The sequence below is a fragment of the Ursus arctos genome, unplaced genomic scaffold (genome assembly GCF_023065955.2).
Source record: "Ursus arctos isolate Adak ecotype North America unplaced genomic scaffold, UrsArc2.0 scaffold_1, whole genome shotgun sequence".
Classification (NCBI taxonomy): domain Eukaryota; kingdom Metazoa; phylum Chordata; class Mammalia; order Carnivora; family Ursidae; genus Ursus; species Ursus arctos.
Genome location: NW_026622763.1, coordinates 106157895 through 106176007, shown reverse-complemented (window position 1 = coordinate 106176007; position 18113 = coordinate 106157895). Strand labels below are relative to the sequence as shown.

The 18113-nt window shown below is 55.5% G+C and overlaps 1 protein-coding gene across 4 annotated transcripts in view; it reads right to left on the bottom strand.

Moving 5' to 3' along the window:
• Positions 1–18113, bottom strand: part of RAMP1 (receptor activity modifying protein 1) — a 52085-nt gene that overhangs the window by 12517 nt on the left and 21455 nt on the right. For all 4 annotated transcript variants that reach the window (XM_057306026.1, XM_026491543.4, XM_044380512.3 and 1 more), the window contains exon 2: positions 15619–15757. In XM_057306026.1, the coding sequence (XP_057162009.1) occupies positions 15619–15757 (139 nt within the window). The remainder of the gene's footprint in view (positions 1–15618; positions 15758–18113) is intronic.

Below are 18113 nucleotides of genomic sequence, written 5' to 3'. Positions count from 1 at the left end.
GTGCACCAGGGGCAGTGGGTTCCTGCTGGAGCACATGCTACCAGGCCCTGGGGTCAGGCCAGGCCCAGTCTTGGTTCCCTTGGCGATGGATGCCCTGTAACTAAGGAGGCCACATGGGAGCCATCCAGGGAGCTGCGGGTGTGCAGAATGGGGACCTGCTTAGGTTCGGGTAGGATGACCATATGCCCCCCACCGCTGAGGGCAATGGTCTCCACCCAGGACTGCTGACGGCCTGGCTCTCTGCCCTTCACGGGCCCGGAGATACTGGGACATAATCCTATAGACTTGTTACTCCGTGAAGCAGCTTTGGGGACCAGCGTTCCTACCCTCTCCATACAGACAAGGGAGCTGTGGAGGTGGCCCAAGGGGGGGCCCAGGGTCTGAGCCATGTCTGCTCAGCTCCTCCATGTCGGCGGCCACCTCCCCTGCTTGCCCCCAGAAGCCCCTTTTGGGGAGGAGGCACCCCGGCCACCCTGTCCCCCCTGGGCCTGGTCTCCTTAGCCTCCCTCCACGGCTCCTGCTTGTGGCTCGGTGCCGGGCAGCTCCGGGCGCCTCTGCTCACGCCGGGAGGAAGCAGAGGTTTCTAAATCCATCCCTGGCTCCGCATGCAGCCTGCTTTGGCAGCAGACACAGCGCCCGGGGTGCTGCCAAACCAGGCTCCCCACGGACAGCGCCTACCGGGCGGGCGAGGGCATGGTGCCTCTTCTGAGAACAGGCTGGGACAGGAACCAGGCTCCTGGGGTGTGGAGCTCAGGGACATGAATCCACAGTTGTAAAATCCAGCAGGCGTCAGAGAACCCAGGGAACTGTGGCTGATCACTGAGCTGTGCCCGCTGTGGCCCAGGAATCAGTGTGACCCACACCCTTGTCCTTGCTGTAACCCCCAGGGAGGTCTGGGACCCCCCCGTGCAGACACCAGGTACGGGAAAGCGAAGCTGCCACTCCCACCCTCGCTGGGATGTGGGGGTGTATGTGTCTGAGTCCCAGGATTAGGTGGACAGCGGGGGCGCTATATTTGGACACTGACACCCCAGGACATTACCCTCGCGAAGCTATGCAGGCCACGGGAGGGAAGGGCTTTTCCCTCCAGCCCACCCTGGTTCCACTGCTGTCTGTCCCACCCCGAAGACCCTTTGTCTCCATGATGCCATCTTTCTCAGGGACCCCACTCAGTCCTCCCCCACAGGGATGCCTGCGCCGCCCCCCCCCCCAACATCCCACCCACTCTCGGCCTCGTCCAAGTGGCCCCTGCCACCTGTGCCCTCACTGCCCCAGGCCTATCACATTCGGAGCTCAGGGCACCACTGAGTGGGGGGGAAGGGCAGGGTCATGGAACATTCTACACCCCAGTGTCCCGCCTGGCGGTGAGAATCCGAGCACTGAGCAGTGGTGTGTTCACCTGTCATGGGGGCACAGTGGTCGCTGGCTGACAGCAAGGCTGACAAGCTCCCTCCGAGGTGCCCGCTCCCTGCACACATGGCACCTGGCCACCGGGGACCCCACAACTGTCGGGGAGCCTCTGCCTCTGTCCTTGAAGCCCCGTGAGGCCAGGCACCAACGGTCTCCCCGGCACTGGCCTGGAGGGGGTGTGCTTGAGGGAAGGAAGAACACTCATCTCCCTCCTGACTTGATGGAGCTGCTGAGACCCTCACCCGTGGACCCTCCATCTACTCCCGGGGCTCACCCTGAGAGAGAAAGAGGGGTCCCCAGCGGCCACAGTGCTGGGAGGCAGTGTGGCCAGGTCCTGAAGCCTAAACCCTATGGGGCTGTGGCTCCAGGAGGGGGTGAAGGTCCTGCCTCCTGGGTCCCCACCAGGCACAGCATGGACCCAGCCCCTGTGGAGTCCGCAGCAAACGGCCAACACTTAAATATCTGGTTCTGAACTCCTCATGGTACCCACGTGCCCTTACCTAACTTTTCGAGGGAGAACCACAATTGGGACGGGTAGGAGTAGCCACCCCGGTCCCCGGCCTGGCAGCACTCCGTCCCGTCTCCCTGCGAGCATGTGCTCCCCCAGGCAGGGAAGCCGCTGCCACCCACGGCAAGAGAGAAGCTTCCAGCCATCCACAGCTGCTTCTCTGTGATTCAGAATCAGCCCGGGCAAGCTTGCACCACGGAGCAGCCCAGCACCCCAGGACGGTGAGAACACAGAGACAGAAGCAGCACAAGGACCTGCAGGCCCACCGGGCTTTCTGGAGGGGGTCCTGAAGCTCCCCCTACCGGCACCGGACAAGCTGGAGGAGGGGAACCAGGCATTGGTGCCCCCTGGCAGCTCCTGTCCCTGGGGGCTCTGGCTGCCCAGGGCCTGAGGGTCTGTTTTGGAAGCTGCCCAAAGGCTCCCCGAAGGCAGCCCCTAAGCAGTCATGGGGCTCTGGGCCCACATCCTGCCCGCCCCCGCCGTCACCGTCCCTTCCCTGTCCCTGCCTCTAGCCACCTGCAAGCAACCACACTGGAAAGAAAAGGTCACATTTAAAACAGAAGAAACCATCTCTGCCTTCTCTGATGACATGATAAAAACCCAGAGACAATGGAACACCAGTTACACCAACTTGAGGAACAAGGCTGCTTGTCGCAGGTGTATTTTCCTGCCAAGCTGTCACTCCTGTAGAAAGGCAGCTTTCTAAAGCCCCTGAAATATTTTTGACTCCTGAGAACGTATTACTCATACTGCTCATTTCTAGGATTTACTTCAAGCAGTCGCCAGAATTTAAAAGGTACGCGTGAGAGGGAACGAGTTAAAAATAGTAAGACATGCCTACATTCACAGCCTATTTGCAAAGATGTGTAGCCAAGAGCCCGATCAGACCAAGGGGTATTGCTGACAAAAGTCAGAACCACGCGGTGTGAAGAAGAAAAAATAGAGGATGGAGAGGAGAAGCAGGTTTTAGAAACTTAAATCAATGAGGAGAGAAAGAGAGAGAGACAGCCTCTGGTTCTTTCATGGAGGGGAGGCCAGGATATGTGGTCTGACCCTGTAAGAAAACCAACACAGGACAGAACGTCTGTATTTCACATTTCGCAGCTGGTTGAGTGACAAAGAGTTTTCCAATTGTCAACCTCATTGGAAAGATAAAAGACATCACATTTTGACAATGGGAAGAAAAAAGAAATCAGCGTAAAAAGATAAAAAATCAAGACAAAAAAATGGAACACCTGAAGGTTGAAGAGAAGGGACCCACGCGAGGTCGTTTTCTTGGTGATGAGGCTCACGGCTCTCCCTGCAACATACGGTTTGCAGGAGACACCAGAAGAGGAAGAGGAGGCGAGAGTGAACGTCAAGGGGCCGTAGACTGGTGTTTCAACGCTAACACGAGGCCAAGAACAACGTCGGGCAAAAACTATCACACGTGCCGAGTCGTAACCTTAGCTCCCGGTCGATCCCCGCAGCAGACCACCGTGGCATCTAAATGCTGCAGAAACAGAGTAAGATCTACGTGCCCAGAAACCGCAGAACAATGACACAGAAACCGAAGAACCCACTCCTCCATTATCAAGCACAGAGAATGTTCAGGAACACGGGAAGCAGCTGACTAGCCCAACAGCGCGGAGGTCACTGCTGTTTCGTGGGAATGAAACGGGATAAACAGAACATGCTTCGTTTTCAAGGACTGGTGGTGTGTTTACAGAAGGTCGTGTGCGAGATCTCAAAGAAAATCTCAACAAAATACGGGAGCAGAAACTATCCACTCTCTGTTCTCTTGTTCCAGCAAGAGAAGAAGAGACTAAGAACCAAACAGAAATACATTTGAGAATGAAAATGAACTTGCCTAAGGAAAAAACTGTCTGATACAATGGAAACACAGGCATCTCAAAACCTGCAGAAAGCAGCAGAGAAGGTCCCGAGGGAGAAGCCACACGGCCTTAACTGCTTTTATTAGGTTCAAAAAAAGGTGAGAAAAAATGATGATGTAATCAGCATCTAAATTCGATCTCCTGAAAGAAGCAAGTGTTTTTTTTTCGGAAAGGTAAAAAGAGGGAAAAGTGAATGATGAAAGTTAAAGCCAAAAAAATTTTAAAAGACATTGCTATGTAAAACCTAATCTGTTTTCTAAAGACCTGTAAGAATGGGCACGATGAACAAAAAAGTGGGCCTTGTCATCTCCCTCTGCTGACTGACGTGGCCTCTACACAGAGAACACAAAGGAACGAGAAAAACACAAAGATTAAACAAAATTTTGAATACAGAAGATCTGAAACGTTTAAGGAGATAGTATGCATCATTACGTTTTCGGGAAGAATGTGAAGAATACAGACCCGAGGAGCACTGCTGAAATACAAACAGGAAACAAGAAACAGAAAGCCCAAATGAATCAACAAACTAGAAGAAGAAATCCTCCCCCACGCGTGTAGATCTGATGGTTTTCGAGACGTGTTCAATCGCACTTGCGAGGAATAGATAAATACCTCGTCACATAAATTATTTCCCACTCTTGACCCCTGTGGTCAGCTGAGCACATATATTCCATCAGGCAAATGTGACCCTAATCCTAAAAGTTCCAGGAAACTTCTGTAGAGGGAAATCAGGAGATGTCAAAGAAGCGAAATGTTTTTATACTCATTTCACTGGGGAGGAAACAGAGGCCCAGTGAGGTTAGGCAGTGATGGGATCAGCAGGATTCCTGCAAGCGGAGTCCCGCTGGAGCTCTGTGCCGGGTCCGCTGTGATCGTTCTGTACTAATGGCTAAGTGACAGCATGTGAAGGGAACAGCCAATGAGTCCCGCTAGGCCCGCTGCCATCGCCAGGACACAGGGGCCAGAGATGCTCGCCGCGGGGAGGATCCCTGAGAGCAGATGGCACTTCTCTGTTGACCGATTGGTGACTGGCCATCTCAATTAGAATCTCAATATGACCTCTTACGGAACTTGGCAGAATGGTTCTTCATTCTTTTGGAAAAACAGGCAGAAAATATATCAAAGAAAGCAAAACATAATGTGAAATGCAATGAGAACGACCACACTAAGAGAGAATGAGATCTTCTAAATTGTAGAAAATATTATGGAGCCATGGTGATGGGAAGGAAGGGTATGGCCCCAAGACATAAATAAAAATTAACTGAAACGGTTCTAATGCACACAAGAACATATCATGTATTAAGCTACTGTAACCAAACAACGGAGGTCAGAAATAGTACTTGACAAATTATGCTAGCATCGCTGAAGCAGGAAGGAAATAAATGTTAATTCCTGTCTTAATGTAAACTACTCACTGTGTTAAGAAGAGAAATGTTATTCCAAATACATAACAGCTTGATAGAAGCAGAACATCATACTGTGGCCATGTGACCCCCTCGAAATCGTGACGACTGAGTTTCTGGAACGGACAGGACCATGCCCAAGTCACAGAGCTCCGAGGAGTCAGGGCACACGTGTAAACTGAATAATCTCTCACACACGGGACACGAACATCGCCACAGTAAATACAAGGGACAGGGGAAGAGAACATATTTAGGACAAATGACAAATGGCTAAGTTCTACATGTTCAGGAGTTTGTAAAACAAGATTCATAATACTCCCAGTGACTCAGAAGATAAGAGGCTAAAGTTATGGTCAGATAACCTGCACTGGAGAAACAACCTGCAAACAGCTGTAGGAGAACAGCTTCTCCTTCCCAACAGCCACAGGCGGGCACATTAGCAGAGAGAATCGCACCTAAACTTGCAAAACTAAGGTCTGTACAAACTCAATACACAGAAACCTGTGAGGAAATAGAGTTTCGTATGCCGCCGGTAATATAAATTAGTACAATTCTTTAAAAGGGCAACCGGGAGAGCAGCTCTTTCTGCCCACAGGTCCTGTCCCCGTGCTTTAATAAAACCACCTCTTTGCATCAAAATAAACAAAATAAAATAAAATGGCAACTGGACAAAATCTATCAAGAACCACAGAATGGGGGCACCTGGGTGGCTAAGTCCGTGAATCGTCTGCCTTTGGCTCAGGTCATGATCCCAGGGTCCTGGGATCGAGTCCTGCATCGGGCTCCCTGCTCAGCGGGGAACCTGCTTCCCCCTCTGCCCCTCCCCCTCTCCCGTGCTCTCTCACTATCTCTCTCTCTCAAATAAATAAATAAAATCTTAAAAAAAAGAACAGAGGGGCGCCTGGGTGGCGCAGTCGTTAAGCGTCTGCCTTCGGCTCAGGGCGTGATCCCGGCGTTGTGGGATCGAGCCCCACATCAGGCTCCTCTGCTATGAGCCTGCTTCTTCCTCTCCCACTCCCCCTGCTTGTGTTCTCTCTCTCTCTGGCTGTCTCTCTCTGTCAAATAAATAAATAAAATCTTTAAAAAAGAAAAAAAGAACCACAGAATGTTCGTGGCATGGGCTGTAGTAAGTTCATTTGCAAGAATTCTAAAAGAAATTAGTCAGAAAAAGAAATAAGGCTGTATGTACAGAGTTCCCAGAGCCACATCATTTATAACAGTAAAAACCTGGAAGCGGCTCAACAGAACAGGATTGCGAAAATCAGGATGTTAATTTGGCCGCGTCCAGCTGGCCCGGGGCCGTGAGGGTAAACTCACCTCTTGCTACTCGGAAGGAGTGCATTTTTAAGAAAGCGGCTTCTCCGTGTCTTTAGCTGAGAGAAGCGGGAAGGCAGAGCTAGAAGGCACCTGTCCCGGACGCATCCAGGGCACCCTGCGCACAAGTGCCCAGGGCTGAAGTCCCGTGAGCCACTGGGGGAGAAAGCCGTCCTCAAAATACGCGTGGGGCAGGCGGACGGCCACCCCGCGCCACAGCTCCCCGGGGCCCTGCCACAGTGGACCGAACGTCGCTGGCCCCGAGCGTGCCCCAAAGGTGGCCACCAACAGAATGACCGAGGACGGGTCCTAGGGAGACCCTGGGGGCAGGAGGAGTGCTAGGCTGAAGGTCTGCAGTGGGGGGACAGCACTGGGGGGAGCAGCAGCTGTGACCCCCACCCTGCCGCACCCACTGCACCAAGCTTGACATGTGTGGTGCTGCATGTCTCCTGCCACGTGCTCCCTGCCCCCCTTGGTGGGCACAGCCCCGGGTGGGGGCGGGGGGGCCTGAGAGCAGGCTCGGTGGAGCACCGCGTGAGCCAGCCCGGCCCCCCTCCCCGGACTGCGAACTCCTGTCTGCACAGCCTGGACGTTTCTGGGGCCTTTCTGGCTGGGCGGAAGCGGGGAGTCACAGCAGTGAGTCCAAGGCGGAGGCGGGAGTGGAAGGCAAGTTACCGCGGGTCCCTGTCACCAGGATCCGTCCCACCTGCCCACTCCTGCGCTCCCAGCTGGGATCTGTGTAGTGTCGCCCAGCTGCTGACCTTTTACACTGTGACACACGGGCCTGACTTCATCCCCATACCGAGAGAGGAGGTGGGGGAGCAAGGCAGTTCATCACTCGATGGAGATGGCTGTCACAGCAGGCGTGGTGCCACGGCTCCACGCGGTCACCGCTGTGTCTGGGGAAGCATGCGTGCCCTCTGCCGCCGCCAGAAGGACCCGGGGGGGTGGACGTGAAGGGGCCCAAGGACGATGCGGTGGCCCCTGGCCATGGAGGAGCGAGGGCCGGCGGTCCTGCTCCCTAGCTCCCAGCGTCCCCCCCACCACATGGGACTGCTCGGTTTCTGGCCTCTGCAGACACACGTTTCTGGGAGCTTCCTCAAGGAGGAAGGGGGGGGGTCTTCCTTCCCATTCCCTAAAAGACTCCAGTCCAACAGGTGGCCATCCACAGACCCTGTGGGGCTCATCATGAGAGCCCTCCCCAGAGCAGGCATACAGGAGGCAGCCCCGTGAAATGCTGCTGCTGCCTGTGAGGGCTTCCCACCCCCCAAAATGCAGACAGCTCCTCTGGCTGCTGGGAGCTCTGGGCCCAGCTCAGGGGTCCGAACCCCCGCCCTCCACGTTTGCACACCAAGGGCACGGGAGGGAAGGCTAAGAGGCGCAGAGAGCTGTGAGGACCACAGCACCTACCCTGGCCCTGAAAAGCTGTGTCTACACCTCTTCCCACAGGGCCAGAGCACCCCAGTGATGCCCCGGGCTGGGGAGCAGGAGGGATGGCCTCAGCAGAACCAGCCTCGCTCCAAAGGGCAAGCTGGGCCACTTTCCTAGGACAGCAGCCCCCTCCCTGAAGGCCTCCAGAAGTCAGGATCCCTGTGCACCTGGGCTCTGCAGACACTGGAAGGACCCCCCCACCCAGCCAGGTGGGCAGATGGGGCGGGGAGTGGGCACGTGGGCCAGGGCCTGCCGACGAGAAGGGGGGCCGAGCGCTCGTGAGCACGGGGCGGGTTCCCGCACACATGCCTTGCTGCACAGACCCGGAGCCAGCCCTGGAGCTCACGGCCAGGTGGGAGGCCCCCACGGGGGGTGGGGGGCACAGGTAGCCAGCGGGCTCCGGAGCTCCCTGGGCGTGGCCCGTCCCGAGACCTCAGCCATGGCCACACGGGAGGGTGCAGCCAGGGTCCCTCCGAGGACGAGGACACAGCCGCTGCCCTGGAGAGACCTCTGTGCCTGAAGAAGGATGCCTCCCTTTCAGTTCCTGTTGGGATTCATAACAAAAGCAGCTGCTCCAGAGCTGCCTCCGAGCCCTGAAGAATTTCCTGACTTGACTCTTAGAAGGGAGACACACAAGAAGGCTCTTTGTTCCAGCAGCAGAGGGATGGGCAGCCCCGGGAGAGGCCGTGCGGGGGGCCAAGGTGGGTAGCTTGGGGCCCCGTGCTCTTGGCTGAGGTCACAGCTCTGCAGCGGTACCCTAAACATCTGCTCTGTGTCCTTCCCTTAACGCTCCGGGCTGCCCCCCCACTTCCCAGGGCTGGAGAGCCCCCCTGAGAATTGGGCCGCTGGAAGGCTTGCCAGGCCCTGCACAGGGTCTGCACGTGGGGAGGGACCCCAGGGAGGTGGGCAGGGGAGATGGTGTTAGCAAGCTGCTGGAAACTGGGCCAGACCGGCCAGCAGTGACACATCCAGAAGCTTCAGGGCAGAGACAGGAGGGGCGCCTTGACCATTGTGAAGGTGAAGCTGGGTTCTCCGAGGACTGGTCATGGAAGGTGATGACGCACTCCCCTGGGACCCAATGACATCTTCCCCTGCCCGAGGGGACTCCTAAATCCACCCAGCACTTTTTGTCTTGGGGAGAAAATCCCATATGCAGTCACTTCAAAGCCAAGCATTTCCTCCTGAGTTTCTCATGTTCGAGATTCTTCTCCTTCTCTGTTCTGCTCTTTCTCTCCTTCCCCAAAACCCACAGGAACGTCTCTGGAGATGAGAGTTTCTGATGATACATTTTCCCATGTTCTCTGTAGCTCCCCAAATTAGATTATATTCCCAGTTAATACATTAAATGACATTACATTTCCACTAGTTGACCAGGCCTACAGTTTAACAAGCTAACCCTGGGGAAATCATGGGCTTGGTCTGGCGCCTGGTGGGGATGGGGGGTGGGGGTGGGGACCTGCCCTGCTGAGCCCATCTGCCCTGAGGGGACCTGGGACCGGGACAGGGCAGACACCTGGGGAATCTGAGAAATCCCAAGGTCCCCAAACAAGAAAGGACTCTGGAGCAGCCCCCAAGCCACTCTCAGGACAGAGGAGCAGGGGTCAGGGTCCAAGGCCAGGCATGGACCGATTTAAATGCAGAGCCATGCGGGACAGCTAAGGTCCCAGGATAAGCTCCATTACAACCCTTGAAGTACAAAAACAAAACAGACCCACAGTCCCAGGGCGGGTCATTGTCCATTTGCTGGAACACGGCCTGAATGCTCTTGCCAGCCCTTTGCTTTCTCTCGAGGTCTCTATCTCTGAGCAATGACGCATGGTACTGCTGAGAAGTACTTCACAAATGACCCAGTGTTTCCATCCAAAGTCCTAAGTGAAGCAGGGCCCATGAGGTCTCCGTCTGCTCTGACACAAGAGGTGGCCCTGCGAGCCTGGGGGCCAGAGAGCCAGCTGGCATGAGCAGGCCCCCCATGCGCCCCACGGTGGATTCTGTCCCCGTCTCCTGCGGAGTGTGCGTTCTACAGAAGGCTGGGGGGCTCACGTTTGTCACCTGGGCGGAAGGTAAGTCTTCTTTGCCATGCAGCTGTTCCAAATCCCAAGACAATTACATGGTTTCACTCATTTATGGAGCATAAGAAGTAGGAAGATCGGTAGGAGAAGAAAGGGAAGAAGAAAGGGGGGGTAAACAGAAGGGGGAATGAAGCATGAGAGACTATGGACTCTGGGAAACAAACTGAGGGCTTCAGAGGGGAGGGGGGTGGGGGAATGGGACAGGCTGGTGATGGGTAGTAAGGAGGGCACGTATTGCATGGTGCACTGGGTGTTATATGCAACTAATGAATCATCGAACTTTATATTGGAAACCAGGGATGTACTGTATGGTGACTAACACATACACACACACACACACAAAGAAAATCCTCTGACTTCGGAGCAGAATCCAGAACTTCCCTCTGTCCTATCAGGCCCAGCGCAGCTGCTAGGATAGCCATGACCTCAGGCTGCAGGCAGCAGGGAATTCTGGCCTCGTGCCTTTGAGTTCTCTACCCGCGACATTAGCCTAGGGCTGGATCCCAGACCCCAGCGACTGCCCAGGTCTGCTCTTGGGACGCCACCTGCACCCCAGGTACAGGCCCTGGCTGCACTCGGCTCAGGGAGGGGTGTCTCCCCGCACCTGCACCCTTTGTCAGACACCTGCCTGGCCTGCCGTCCTCCAGCCGGGCCTGGGAGAATTCCCTGGGACCAGCCTGCAGTCTGGCTCTCTGCTTGTCACTGCCCCACCTTGGGGGTCCTGCTCCTTTGCTGGACACTGTGTTCTGTCGTGTTGGTGGCCCTCCTGCTTACACACGGAGCTCTTCCACCCCTCGCCATGCCCAGTCTTCTCTCTGGGTCCCTCCTCTCTTTTCCTGTATCCAATCATCTGGACAAGCTTGTCTGCTCCAAGATGCCCCAGACCTCTACTGCTCCAGGAGACTCTGGAAAGTCTGGCTTTGGCTTGAGTACCGGGCCTGGTAGCCCACCGCAAACGGACCCCACCAGGCCCACTGGACGTTGGCAGCGGCTGAGATGGTCATTGAAAGCCATCAACCACCTCCCACTTCTATAAAGTCAGGGCGTCCACATCTCCCCTGAGAATCAGGAGGGAGCCATCTCGTACCCCTGGGGAGAGTCAAGAGCTGAGACTTTGGAGACGACAGATGCTAAGTGATTGGCACCATGCCTAGCACATAGTAGGTGCTTAATAAATGCTAGCTGTAATAATAAACTCTTTCCTCGGAATGAGGTGAGTGATAAGTAAGCATCAGTAGGCAGTGAGGACCCAGTGACCGTCCTGGAGGAGAAATTCTGGTTATAGATGCAGGGGGTATGGAGAAGGCTTGAATCAGGGAGCGCTTACAAAGGCGCGGGCAAAGCATGGAGGGAGATGACATAGGACAAAGTGACATCTCAGCTCACTGGGGACAGAGGTGGGCTCATGAACGAACAGGACAACTGGGCAGCTCACCCGGAAGGAGACAGTTTGCTTCCTAGCGCGTGGCCCCCCAGGATGAAGTCCAGATGCGCCAGTGGTTGGGACATGCCCCTGAGACCACAGACTGAGGGGAAAGCATGAGCGGATCCCCCTGAACCCCGGCGTGGGGAGAGGCCGTCCAGCTGTGACTCAGATGTGGGGGATGACACGCTAATGCGCACATGGAAACAAGGAGACATGGCAGCAGAAACACTGGAAACGAAGTGGAAAGACAGCTAGCGAGCTGGGAGAGCACGTCTCACGTGCACGGCAGACAAGGGTCTAATGTCTCCTCTAACACGGAGAACTCTCTAGGGGCGCCCGGCTGGCTCGGTCGGTGGACGGAGAGCCACAACTCTTGGTCTTGGGGTTGTGAGTTTGAGGCCCATGTGGGGGGTAGAGATTACTTAAAAATAAAATCTTGAAGATAGAAATAAAGAACTCTTTAAAAAGGACCAGAAACCTGATAGAAAAGGGGAAAAGACACGAACAAACATTCACAGAAAAGAGAACAGAAGATGAACTTGTCACTGGAGAAACGCAAACCGACACACTAGGGAGACCCTGTTTCTGGCTGAGCAGGAGGCGAGGATTCATGCCTGACAGCGTGGTGTGCAGATGGACGGCAGGAAGCGGCTCCCTCATGCTGCGGGTGGGGCTGCCCGCTGCCGGCCCTCCTGGGGGGAAACAGGCCACGCTCAGCACAGCGTGCTCCCACCTCACACCCAGCAGCCCGGTGCCCAGGGAGCCGTCCTGGGGACACAGCTCTGACATAAGCGTGCATATGCACAGGGTCCTTCCCTTCAACATTCCCTGAAATTGGAAAATACTGGGAAAACCAAATGCCTCTTGATGGGAAAGTGCTTGGAAAATTATGCACAGAGCAATGTTATCCAGCTGCAAAAATGAGTGACGAGGCTCTCTATGCACTGATAAGAACGGATTTCCAGCATATACTGGCAGGTAAAAAAGCAGTGCAATGAGAATATCTGTATAAAGGGCTGGTGTCCAAAGTCTACAAAGAACTCATCAAACTCAACACCCAAAAAACAAACAATCCAGTCAAGAAATGGGCAGAAGACATGAACAGACATTTCTCCGAAGAAGACATCCAGATGGCCAACGGACACATGAAAAAGTGCTCAACGTCACTCAGCATCAGGGAAACACAGATCCAACCCACGATGAGACACCCCCTCACACCAGTCAGAGCGGCTAAAATTAACAAGTCAGGAAACAACAGATGTTGGGGAGGATGCGGAGAAAGGGGAACCTTCTTCCACTGTTGGCGGGAATGCAGGCTGGTGCAGCCACTCTGGAAAACAGTATGGAGCTTCCTCCAGAAGCTGAAAATAGAGCTGCCCTACGACCCAGCAGTTGCACTATTGGGTATTTACCCCGAAGTTACAAATGCAGTGATCCGAAGGGGCACCTGCACCCCAATGTTCATAGCAGCAATGTCCACAATAGCCAAGCTATGGAAAGAGCCCAGACGTCCATCGACAGATGAATGGATAAGAAGATGTGGTGTGTATACAATGGAATACTACTCAGCCATCAAAAAGAATGAAATCTTACCATTTGCAATGACATGGATGGAACTAGAGGGTATTATGCTGAGAAAAATAAGTCAGTCAGAGAAAGACAAATACCATATGATTTCATTCATATATGGAATTTAAGAAACAAAACAGAGGACATAGGGGAAGGGAAGGAAAAATAAAATAAGAGGAAAACAGAGGGAGGCAACCATAAGAGCCTCTTAACTCTAGGGAACAAACTGAGGGTTGCTGGAGGGGAGGTGGGTGGGGGGATGGGGTCACTGGGGGACGGGCATTAAGGGGGGCACTTGAAGAAATTAGCACTGTGTGTTGTATGCAACTGACCTCTACCTCTGAAATTAATAATACAAGTATATGTTAATTTAATTGAATTTAAATAAAAAATTAAAGGAATATCTATAGTCTAGTACAAAAATAATCCACTGTACAGGGTAACAATACCTACGGCATAGCATAGTAAAAGAACATCTTCAGCACAGAGCAGCATGAGAATATCTATAGTACGGTATAAGGTTACCTACGGCAGGGGCGCCCTGGTGGCTTGGTCGGTTAAGCGTCCGACTCTTGATTTTGACTCAGGTCATGATCTCGGGGTCGTGGGATCGGGCCCTGTGTCGGGCTCTGTGCTCCCCGGAGAATCTGCTTGTCTCCCTCTCCCTCTGCCCTTTCCCCCGCTCTCTCTCTCAAATAAATAAATCTTTAAAGGAAAAGGATATCTACAGCACAGTACACTACAGTGCAGCGGGAGACTACCTCTAGTATAATATACTCCATGTGAGAAGCATGTAAGAGAAAAACCCGTACCCCTGCTCATCTACACACAGGAGACACAAGAGGGAAGACACAGAAATGCATGAGATGGGTCACCTCGCGGAGCGGGTGGGAGCGGGTGGGAGTGGGTGGGAGCCACGGGCCAGGCAGGGCTGGGGGAAAGCGGGTGAGAGGAATGCTGCTTCTCTGACTCTCAGAAGCACAGTGTGCTGGCCAGTTCTGTGTCACGACCCTGAGATTATGTCCTAGGCCGAAACCAGGAGTGGACGCTTAGCTGACTTAGGCCACCCAGGTACCCCACGACATCATTCTTCAATAAAAGGAACCAGGGCTCCTTGCAGAAATGGCTGGTTCTGGGGGTGGGGAGTAGGGCAGAAAAGCTGCAAGGCAGTCCTGGAAAATCTCGTGTACCAGAAAGTAAGGACGTGCTCAGAGAAGGATGGGGAGGAGGGCACGTCCAAAGGACACGAACGCCAATTTGATGTTGCTCGAAAGGCCAAGCTGAGACAATGTAAGGACCCGACCCACCCAGATAATCCAGGATATTCTTCCCATCTCAGTCACCCAGTTAGCAAGACTCGTTCTCTGTCACACAGCGTAGGGCTGGGTTCCAGGGACTCGGACGTGCCCTCTCTCTGCGGCTGGCCACTCCCAGCTGACCGGCCGACACACCGTGACGATGAGGACGTTTGCTTCCAGCTCCCTCCAATGTCTTGATTTTCTTTTTAAACAAAAGTTTCCTGGCAACGTCCCCCTCACTCAGCCCTGCTTCTGCTTGCTGTTGCTCTGCCACGTGGCTCTGACCACGGCGCCTTCTGTGGCCTCAGTGGTAAGTTCTTCCTTTGTCTCAAGAGCACTAGAGTCTGCGGTGACTCCCATTTCTAAAGACACGTCACCCCTGTTTCTTTGGGGACATCACTGGCGTTCCCCTGTCTCCCGCCGGGCCCCCGCCTGCAGGCCATCCACACTGATGCACGGTCGCTCACTCAGGACAAGCAGGGGGAGCGCTTGCCTTCAGCAACACAACCGTGTCTCCCCTGCACTGTATCAACATGCAATCTCTCATTTAAGCACAAATCCCTCTGTGGAGGCAGAAGGAAAATTAGCCTGAAGAACGGGCTGTTCTGATCCCACGAACCTGCTCCCTCCTCCAGCGAACACACGCCACGTTCCGGTCCCTGCTCCGGAAGACCAAGAGCCTGGGCCCGCTGAGGAGCGCCTGGGGCCCTGGAGGCCGAGGGAGGCCGTGGAGGAAGCCAGCCAGGTGGGAAGCAGGGCATTTTGGCAGGAAGACCGAAGTCACAAAGGGGAAGGGGCTCAGTGCCAGCTGTCCTTGGAGACTCACGAGCCACGCCTCTAGTGACAGCCTGCCCCATCGTCGCAGGAAGTTCTGAGCCCAGAGCAGGGAAGGAAGAACAGCCCCAGCCTGACCATGGGGACCGAGGGAACCAGCAGAGACACCCCTGTAAGCGGGGGCTCCTGTCACGGAGCTCCATAGGCACTAGACCGTCCCCCACGCGCCTGCCCTTGGATGGGCCATGAGCATCTCAGAGGGACATGGCCAGATGGAACCGTCCAACCACAGAGGACCCTCTGGACAAGGCCCAGCATCGCCCCTGGCCCCAGGTCGTCACAGACACAGCCTCCTCCATCCACACTCACTTGTCGCTGGCCCCCTCCTTCCCTCTTAGGCTGTCCCCGCCCATGGCCACATTCTGTCACCCTAGACCTTAGAAAAGAAACCCTCAAAGGGGCCTTGAGTGGACTCCTCGCACCAAGCTCTGGGGCCCCCACCCCAACCACACCCCTCCCACCAGGGGGCGCCCGAGACTTACCCGATGGTCTTGCCCCAGTCACACCACAGCGTCTTCCCGATGGCCTCCATGCTCACCTTGAACTGGGTGAGGCAGAGCTCCTGGAGGAGAGCGCCGTAGTTGGTGTCCTGGCAGGCCGTGGCCATGAGGAGAGGGTGCACTGCAATGAGAGCGCCCAGGAACCGTCAGCCGACCCTGCCCGCCCTCCCTCACCTTCCCTGCGCACCTGTGGGGGGCCCGGCCCAGAGCCCGCTTCCGCCTGATCCCTGGAGAGGGAGCCTGTGGCTCAAGGACCCCAGCAGAACCCAGGCAAGGCCCTGCCTGCTGCCCGAGGGCCTGATGGCTCCTCCCGGAGCTCTGTGCACACTGGGCCAGGGGGTCGCACCTCCCTCTGCGGGCACTGACCGTCAGGAGCAGGGTGCCCACCGGCCCGGGCTCGGGCTCTGACACTCAGGCACCACTCCATCCTCACGCCAACCCCTGACGCAACTCCCAGCACCTCCACTGCACACACGGGGAAACTAAGGACCTCCAGCACTGCACGCAGGCTCCTCCCTGTGGTGCCACCAGGCCACTGGCCAATTCGGGCCAGAACGTGGGGTCCAGGCTGCAGCTCTCAGCCCCAGGAACAGCTCACCAGCCTTGAGGAGGCCCTGGCTCACATCGCCTGGGTCCGGATACTGACCAGTTACAAACCAAGCTGACGAACTGTGATGTGACGTGTGCTCTGCCCTCCCACTTGATAAAATGAGCTCCACAAGTTAAGCAACGCACTGCACAAATCAAAACTCCCTCGTTTCCCCCCTTAGCTCACAAGTGGCTCCGGTGGCTGCTGGGCAGGGGAGGATTTTCCCTGGGTCCCCACTCCTGGCCTCCCCCCTCCTCCTCTTCAGGCTGACCACCCGCCTCCTCTGCCTGTCTCTGGGACAACAGGGCCAGGGTGGGGGCCCTTCACTTGCCCTCTTCAAGGCCTGGCCCACCTACTGCCCCCAAGCTATGCCGGCTGTCTGCCCACAAGGCTCTCCAGCCCCACCCTACCATCATGGCCTTTCCAAATTCCTGGATGAAGCCTAGATCTGGGAAGCCAGGGCTCCACCAGGAATTCTTGGACTCCTTGATGGGCCTCACGGACATGTGTGGACACCCAGCTGCCCCTTGCAGCTCTCGGGCCTGGGGACTGCATAAGACAGCAGGTGGAATGGCCCACCCAAGGAAAGGGTGGTAGCCCTCAGGACACACAGATTGTGTAGGGAGCTCTGGGGTCCCTGACTCTGAAACATGACCTAGAAGGGGGTGTGTACTTGAGTGGGCTCACCCCATGGCCCCTCAGACTCCTGCCCCTCTCTGCCTCATGTTCCAAGAGTACAAAGTAGAGGAACTGGTACTCCAGCCCCTATGATGCACGAGCACTGCCCGAAGCTCTTCACATGCAGATATCATGGAGGCAGGTCCTACTGCAATCATCACCTTACTAGAAGGGGAAATTGAAGTTCTGGGGCTCAGAAGCGGGTCCAAGATCCCAGGACCAGAAGAGGTGTAGGCTTGCTGGAACTTGTCTCACCTACCGTGGGCCCCACACTCAGCCAATGCCCAGTCCCAAGAGGTTGAGGACTAGGCAGGAAGCTGGGCAGTGTAGTGGAGGGCCTGACCTGTCTTTCGCTGTAGACCTGGGGGCAGATGATGGAGGGGGTGATGGGGGTCACAGATGGGGGTGATAACAGCAGGCTGTGAAGTGCCATTCTAGAATGCAACTCCTGAGGGCTCAGTGGCTAGTTACTGGATGGGTGGGTAGGTAGGTGGATAGGTAGATAGGTAGATGGACGGGAGGGTGCATGGGTAGATGGATGAATGACTGGATGGATGGATGGATGGATGGACAGATGGTTGAATGGGTGGATGGATGGATGGATGGATGATTGGATGGATGGATGATGGATAATCGGATGATGGATGGACAGATGGAGAGATGGGTGGGCAGGAGGATGAATTCCACACACGGCAGACCAGGGCTCTGACCCAGCCCATAGCCATGCCAGAATGGAGTGCTGAATGGGAAGCTGAAGCCCTGGGTGGGGCAGAGGCAACAACGGGCTCCCAGAGTAAGGCGTCAAACTGGGAGAGGAAGAAGTAAAGAATAGTATTGGTTACAGCTCTGTTACAGAGCTGACTGGCAGCCTTCAACAGAAGCACAGATTGACACTGAGGACCTGGGGGCAGGCCAGCCACAGAGGCCACCTGCAGGCAGCTGGGAGCACTGGCAGCAAAGGCCTGAAGTGGCCCTCAGGTGTCCCCTCCCCACGGCCTCCGGGAGTCCCAGGAGAGGGCAGTGGTGCGGGGCTGGCGGAGGCTGGGCAGGAGGTCCAAGTATGGTCAGAGCCTGTGGCTCGGGAAGACACGCCAGGACGTCACCAGTGGGCAAGAGCTGTTCCCTCAAGACAATGGCCGCTCTCAGGAAGGGGACAGGTGCCCAGCCCCAAGCATGTGACCATACACTGTGCCGCGCAGGGTCCAAGACT